At 44.0% G+C, this 6,077-nt stretch overlaps 5 protein-coding genes across 6 annotated transcripts; 2 read left to right on the top strand and 3 right to left on the bottom strand.

The window, feature by feature from the left end:
- Window positions 1-704: 704 nt before the first annotated feature.
- Window positions 705-2,346, top strand: LOC108163784 (rab-like protein 3). Its single transcript, XM_017299267.2, has 3 exons — window positions 705-800; window positions 1,483-1,603; window positions 1,660-2,346. The coding sequence occupies exons 2-3, from the start codon at window positions 1,516-1,518 to the stop codon at window positions 2,307-2,309; spliced, it is 738 nt and encodes a 245-aa protein (XP_017154756.2). The 5' UTR covers window positions 705-800; window positions 1,483-1,515; the 3' UTR covers window positions 2,310-2,346.
- LOC108163787 (histidine triad nucleotide-binding protein 1) lies at window positions 2,325-3,030 on the bottom strand. 2 transcript variants are annotated; one of them, XM_017299269.2, is made up of 3 exons: window positions 2,941-3,030; window positions 2,743-2,890; window positions 2,325-2,654 (listed from the first exon to the last, which is right to left on the bottom strand). In XM_017299269.2, exons 1-3 carry the CDS (start codon window positions 2,961-2,963, stop codon window positions 2,385-2,387), a joined length of 441 nt encoding a protein of 146 aa, XP_017154758.1. In that variant the 5' UTR covers window positions 2,964-3,030; the 3' UTR covers window positions 2,325-2,384. The 2 variants fall into 2 exon arrangements, with proteins under 2 accessions (XP_017154758.1, XP_017154759.1); XM_017299270.2 differs by having other exon boundaries at window positions 2,743-2,884; window positions 2,941-3,025.
- A 37-nt stretch (window positions 3,031-3,067) lies between these two features.
- LOC108163785 (transcription initiation factor TFIID subunit 10) lies at window positions 3,068-3,767 on the bottom strand. Its single transcript, XM_017299268.2, has 2 exons — window positions 3,443-3,767; window positions 3,068-3,383 (listed from the first exon to the last, which is right to left on the bottom strand). The coding sequence occupies exons 1-2, from the start codon at window positions 3,683-3,685 to the stop codon at window positions 3,126-3,128; spliced, it is 501 nt and encodes a 166-aa protein (XP_017154757.2). The 5' UTR covers window positions 3,686-3,767; the 3' UTR covers window positions 3,068-3,125.
- A 541-nt stretch (window positions 3,768-4,308) lies between these two features.
- LOC108161720 (transcription initiation factor TFIID subunit 10b) lies at window positions 4,309-4,960 on the top strand. The gene is made up of 2 exons (XM_017296040.2): window positions 4,309-4,717; window positions 4,772-4,960. The coding sequence occupies exons 1-2, from the start codon at window positions 4,352-4,354 to the stop codon at window positions 4,865-4,867; spliced, it is 462 nt and encodes a 153-aa protein (XP_017151529.1). The 5' UTR covers window positions 4,309-4,351; the 3' UTR covers window positions 4,868-4,960.
- LOC108161718 (gamma-secretase subunit Aph-1) lies at window positions 4,886-5,871 on the bottom strand. The gene is made up of 2 exons (XM_017296037.2): window positions 5,375-5,871; window positions 4,886-5,306 (listed from the first exon to the last, which is right to left on the bottom strand). Exons 1-2 carry the CDS (start codon window positions 5,768-5,770, stop codon window positions 4,983-4,985), a joined length of 720 nt encoding a protein of 239 aa, XP_017151526.1. The 5' UTR covers window positions 5,771-5,871; the 3' UTR covers window positions 4,886-4,982.
- Between the last annotated feature and the right edge of the window lie 206 nt (window positions 5,872-6,077).

The raw sequence follows: 6,077 nt of genomic DNA, 5'->3' as shown, positions 1-6,077 counted from the left end.
ATACACACACTCCTATATAGGGTAAGCGGTAAGCGGCAGATCGACTGATCGATCACACACGGTTCCAGCAGTCACGCCGTGTCACGATCCATTGCAAATACCAATGTAACCCACACACACGAAACTCAAGAACTAACATATGTGAAATGAAACGAGGAATGTTTATAAACAATAAACAAATGTTTGAAAACTATTAACAGTGGCCTTTAATTCCACTTCGTTTCACCAGCTCGTTTTCTCAGCTCTTCGGTATCGTATCTGGTTACATCCCGATCTTGCAGTCTTTTTTGCTGACACATTAGCTATAAATCGCGTTGCACTGGACAGCTGTATATTGGCCCCCCGATTCTGGGAGTCAGTGCATAGGCTTAAGCCAAAGGAATCGGTCATACAGCGAGAAAATTAAGCCAACAAAATCTTCCGGAAATATATTACAGCTTCACTTTTGGCTTATCAAATCAATACTTTGGTACACCTAATACATTTAGTTAAGGGATTAGGATTACTATACCTATTCGCTCCTCTTATCGACAAAGGTTGTGATGTAAAACCACAGCTCACGTATGTACATGTGCACAACAATGGTTTATAAACCAAATCCTTATTATCTATGCGGCTTATGCTGACGATGATAACACTTATAAGAAGCCGTCTGTGTGCTACCCGGATCGTGTGTCTTTGATAAATAGAGCCCTTGCATATCGTATATTATAGTAATGAGATTCGGCATTCTGAAGTTACAAGTCCATTTGAAGTCAAAGTCATCGGTCACACGAACGGCGACGCCTCGAGCGATTTAAGTATGGTATTCCATTAAAGAACTAAACAGTGGTCTGTATGTACTTGTACGAAACAGGACCCTAACTCGTAGCTGATTTGAAAGTGCATATATCAAAAATGTTTTTCTAATTGTTCTCTTTATTGTTTCATAAATAATTTCCTCTGGAAGAGGGGAGCGGGATAGCAATGGAGAGTACAAGCTAATTGTTATACCCGATACTCAAAATGAGTATTGGGGTATATTAGATTTGTGGTAAAAGTGGATGTGTGTAACGTCCAGAAGGAATCGTTTCCGACCCCATAAAGTATATATATTCTTGATCAGCATCAATAGCCGAGTCGATTGAGCCATGTCAGTCTGTCCGTCTGTCCGTCTGTCCGTCCGTCCGTCTGTCCGTCCCCTTCAGCGCCTAGTGCTCAAAGACTATAAGAGCTAGAGCAACGATGTTTTGGATCCAGACTTCTGTGATATGTCACTGCTCCACTGTACATTCATAAGTATTCAGGCTTCATTGAAAATTATTTTAATCAAAACAATAAAATTTTCGCCTACTGCCAAGCTAACAAATTAGAATTAACATTCAGTATTCAGTGAAGTGTCATTTTGAAAAATGCATTGGCTAAGTGAAATCGAAGTAGGTCAGGGCACTATTTAATTCCTGGTCGGCACTTCAGATCCATATATTCACGACACAATTACAGTTCGTGCTAGAACAAAAATAAAACTGGACTACAATGACACGATTCCAGAATTGGAAGCAGGAATTGCAACGGCTTGAGGCGGAAGTGCGCACGGTCCGCATTTTAATACTGGGTGACCCAGGTGAGAGTCGATGAATTAAGATATAACAGCAGCTTTACAGTTAAACAAATCTGTAGGAGTTGGAAAGTCATGTTTGACTAACTTACTGGCTAACAGCGCGATCACGCCAACACCCTCCTCCAGAACTGTTTCCAACAGCGAATGGACCGTCCAAGCGCGCCTGCACGAGTACCCCATCATGGGACATCTGCCGCTCACTCCCGAGTGGACGTCGCCCTCCTCTTCGGACCGCCCAAACCAAAGGATGTTCCCCAGAGAACCGCCACCAGCTTCTAATGTGATATATTTCGTAGAGTTCTACGATAAGAACAGCTCAATGAGCAAGAGTCGAGTGGACAGACATCCCTTGTACAAGAATATGGACGGAATCGTCTTGGTTTATAATATGAAGGACATGGAATCCCAGGATCATTTGCACGACTGGATATACGGCCCACTGCTCGAGATAAGCCAGCACCGGCACAAAAAACGCAAACGTATATTAGACCGTCATCATGTGCCCATCCTAGTCGTGGGCACCATGTTGGATACGGTGCGCACGCGCCCACTACGACGCTTTGGAACCATTGCTCATCAATTGGGGGCTGAGGAGATATTCCTTAATTGCCTGGATCCAGACTTAATGGCTGAAAAAACCGACAACTACGGAAAAGTGTGCAAATTCTTGAACAGAGCCGTCGACTTTAAGATGTGTAACTCCAAATGAATACTTTACGTCAAATACATATGCCATAATATATATATATATTTGGTAGATTTTATCGCCTATGGGGAGAGGTTCTTAGCCAGGGGGCCACTGCAATTGACGACCGCCGAGGAAATGCAAGTGCAAATGGTACACCGACTGCGCTCCATGTTGGCCATTGTTGATGACCACGCGATAGCCCTTCTCCAGGCCCAGGTCATTGGCCACCTTGCGGCCCACGAGCAAGAGGTGACCAAGCAGTTCGCCATCGCCATCTTCCGCCAGGGAGAGCTGGGCAATTGGTTTTCTTGGAATCACAAGAAAATGAGTGGGAGCCTGGGGAGCCACATCATGGAAAGCCACGCACTAGGGACGTACATGTGTATGTATGAATGCCGATTATTATTTATGTAATAGGAATACGAATAGGTCTGAACTTTGTCCCCAAACTTACCTTGTCATCCTCGTGGATAAAGTTGCATGGTATCTCCTTGCGCAAAATCTTGCCAAAAATTGTGTCTTCGCTTGGAGCAGCCGTTTGCGCCTTATCTACCTCGCTCGCCATTCTAGCGAAAGTTGTAGCAAAAGACCGAGAACTGCAACTAAAATGATAAATTATTTGATTGAAATTGGACTGTAAGATGCGAATTACCTTAAAACACGAACAAAATTCATCAAAAGGCGGACTGCCAACTGGTGGCAATTACGAACGCACTAGGGATTTTTTGTGCATTGTTTTGCTCACAAAAGCGTGAGCATTATTTATTACATTAAAATTATTAAATTTAGATGGTATATATTAAAGTACAACTCTTCGCTTAATGCTTGAACAATTAACTAAACAAAGTATTGGGGCTTTCGCATGGTTATGCCATGGTCAGCCAGAGCTGGAACCAAATCTTCCATGGCCAATGTGTATTTGCGATCCTTGGGGTTCTTTTTGTCCTTGCTGGTGCTGTGTCCACTGGAGTGCTGAATGTTGGTGTTGCGGGTCTTGCAGTGCTGCAGTGCATCATTGGCGATATCCGATATGAACTTTTGCGCCGATACAGACACCAAACGCACAATCTGTGGGTCCACCTTTGAGAACCCAGCCTGCAGTCACAAAAATTGGGTCAAGAAATAGTATAGTGCACCCTTCATTCAATACGTACAGATTTGAGTACGTTGACCGTTAGGGCGTCGGGTAGCGTGGGAGTGTAATCCTCTAGCTGTCGGAGAAGTTCATCCACATCAGCATCTTCGGACGAGGCTGGCGCCTCCTCCACTTCCAAGTCTTCCTCATCCGTTTCCTGGTCGGAGTGCTGCTGAGGGCTTAACGGGTGCTCCTCATCCTCCGTGTCGGTCGCCAGAGACTCTGTAGGCGTTAGATTAACATCCTCTCCATCTGAAGCCATAATTATTGAGTTGCTATTTTTTATTTGTAACAATAACAGCTGCTTCTGGAACAAGCGAGTGGAAGAAACGAGTGAAGCAACGACACCCGCAGCGCCACCATCCGTGACTGCGTTGACATTCCTCGATCTTGATATTCGGCATAGAATTACTTGCTAGATAGAACCTTCCGCACTGATCATATAATTTTATTCGATGAATTATTAAATTTTCTACAAGATTTGCTAGTTTTAAATACTCCCTTTTATATGATTGTTCATCATACAAAGTTTAATGAAAAAGGGTCATCAAAAATTGAACAAAATTCTTGTTTTACACTGTTTGATAACTACACATTTGATACATTTGCCATAAACGGTGTATTAGCACAACGAGGTGAAACTAGAAAACATTAGAAAGCTGTAAAACACTCAAAATTACGATAGTAAGGTATAAAACTATTCTTGTTTGCTTAAAAATGGGAATAAATTGAAACCGTTAATCGCACAAAAAATAAAAAAGCTAGTAATATTCCACGGAAGATCAATAACGAGGAATATGTAAACTAGAATTTGAATTTGTCAGTATATTTACGGTATATTTTTTAAATGAGACGGTATGTTTCGGTATATTTCTATTCAGTCAGTCACACTGTTGTTTTGTGTTGCTTTTGCATATTTTTCTTGATAATGGTCGGATCCAATTTTGGTATAATCTACGGCCTGACGGGCCCTTCAAACCAAGGAGCCTCCTCAGCTGGACAGGGCGGAGCAGGCATGGCTGCTGGTGGAGGAAGTGCAGACCGCGACCGCCTTACCACCGCGGCCCATCTCAGCGACTTCATGTTGCAGCTGGAAGACTACACGCCGTTGATTCCCGATGCCGTGACAGCGCATTATTTGAATTTAGGTGGATTCCAGGCGGACGACAAACGGATTGTGCGTCTCATTAGCATTGCAGCCCAGAAATACATGTCGGAGATCATGGACGATGCTCTGCAGCACTCCAAAGCGCGTACGCACTTGCAAACTACCAACACACCTGGCGGATCAAAGGTAACGGATGAAATTTTCTAACGAACTGAGTTAAAGCATATCCGTCATTTACAGGCAAAGGATCGCAAGTTTACATTGACCATGGAAGATCTGCAACCAGCGCTGGCCGACTACGGAATCAATGTTCGCAAAATGGACTATAGCCAGTAGATCTCTGCACATTATAAATTCTCTCACCTAGTTTTAAGTTTATTCAAAAGTCGATTATTGTTCAATTATAAATATCCAGACACTAACATCTAAGTGGTTAATACTAAAATGTTGTTCATTGGCATGTTACGAATTTCTTGAAACTGCGCGAGGTTCCGCCCGCCACTCGAAATGCCAGAAGTCCCGTGAGAATGGTGATGATATAATTGGTCATCAAAGTAGCCGTGTATAACTCACTGGCATTGAGGAGGGTCAGGAGAGATACGAACAGATGGCTGCCTACTACGTAGGCAATGTGCAGATAGTTGTTCGTGTCGCAGGCGTTGAAAAAGATCACGCTCCAGAAGGTGTGCAGCAGTATGATGGACAGTGCCTGAGCTGCTGAGGTGACAAAGAATAGCTCAGTGCCACTCTGGAGGCCCATGGTTCCGGGTCCACTCTGTTCCAATATAGGTTGATTAGACAACTAAAGCCACCGTCTGTTGGGCAAACCTCAGTCACACTCACCATATCAGCCAGAACATTGACCAGCGCAAACATGCCGGATATGATTCCGAATCCTAGGCCGGAGACATACGACAGAATATGCTTGTTGTCCGTCACTCTGGTGTCCTCGGCCACGGCTTGCAAGCCCTGTTCCGTGCTGCGTAAAATGCGATAAATGATATACCGGAAGCATTCCTGAAAGACCACCGAGAAGAACACCCCGAATGCCAGGACATCGCGCAGCGGAATCATGGCAAACCACAGCAGCGACGAGAGCAACAGGGACAGCAGCCAGAAAAATGCCGCTGCAATAAGTATGATGATGCGCACCGGATCATTGGCGATGGTGAAGACAAACAGCGCGAATGGAGGACCAAATGCAATAAAAGTGCAGCCGAAGAACTCGGGCAGAGTCATCTTTTCTGATTTGCTTTACTTGTGTGTATTGAATATTTTTCTCCCCGTCTGTGGGTGTTTTGGTTTTTGGCAGCAAGAGGAAGCAGAGACAGACAATTCCCAAGCGCTGCCAGAGGGCTAGACTGCGTCCGAGGTTGCCGGACTTGACTGCTTGTAATATTATTATACCCCACACAATGACGGTTGTTACGACTTTAGATGAATTATGTTTAGGAATAATCCTAACAAACGATTGCTTGATGATTGATAATGATGTATCATTAAGCAATGCCTGCAAATATATGCAGCTCATTCGGTGCGCTTCATA

The sequence above is a fragment of the Drosophila miranda genome, chromosome 4 (assembly GCF_003369915.1).
Source record: "Drosophila miranda strain MSH22 chromosome 4, D.miranda_PacBio2.1, whole genome shotgun sequence".
Classification (NCBI taxonomy): Eukaryota; Metazoa; Arthropoda; class Insecta; order Diptera; family Drosophilidae; genus Drosophila; species Drosophila miranda.
Note: the sequence above shows the minus strand (reverse complement) of the source record. Positions and strands in the feature narration are given on the sequence as shown.

Excerpts from the sequence above, each read along its gene's own strand:
- LOC108163784 (XM_017299267.2), top strand. The coding sequence starts at position 1,516 with ATGACACGATTCCAGAATTGGAAGCAGGAATTGCAACGGCTTGAGGCG. Across the intron at positions 1,604-1,659 it reads TTTAATACTGGGTGACCCAG|GAGTTGGAAAGTCATGTTTG; the intron begins GTGAGAGTCGAT and ends ACAAATCTGTAG.
- LOC108163787 (XM_017299269.2), bottom strand. The coding sequence starts at position 2,963 with ATGAATTTTGTTCGTGTTTTAAG. Across the intron at positions 2,891-2,940 it reads AATTTTGTTCGTGTTTTAAG|TTGCAGTTCTCGGTCTTTTG; the intron begins GTAATTCGCATC and ends TTATCATTTTAG. Across the intron at positions 2,655-2,742 it reads TTATCCACGAGGATGACAAG|TGCGTGGCTTTCCATGATGT; the intron begins GTAAGTTTGGGG and ends GTACGTCCCTAG.
- LOC108163785 (XM_017299268.2), bottom strand. The coding sequence starts at position 3,685 with ATGGCTTCAGATGGAGAGGATGTTAATCTAACGCCTACAGAGTCTCTG. Across the intron at positions 3,384-3,442 it reads CGGTCAACGTACTCAAATCT|GCTGGGTTCTCAAAGGTGGA; the intron begins GTACGTATTGAA and ends TTGTGACTGCAG.
- LOC108161720 (XM_017296040.2), top strand. The coding sequence starts at position 4,352 with ATGGTCGGATCCAATTTTGGTATAATCTACGGCCTGACGGGCCCTTCA. Across the intron at positions 4,718-4,771 it reads ACACACCTGGCGGATCAAAG|GCAAAGGATCGCAAGTTTAC; the intron begins GTAACGGATGAA and ends CGTCATTTACAG.
- LOC108161718 (XM_017296037.2), bottom strand. The coding sequence starts at position 5,770 with ATGACTCTGCCCGAGTTCTTCGGCTGCACTTTTATTGCATTTGGTCCT. Across the intron at positions 5,307-5,374 it reads TCAATGTTCTGGCTGATATG|AGTGGACCCGGAACCATGGG; the intron begins GTGAGTGTGACT and ends ATATTGGAACAG.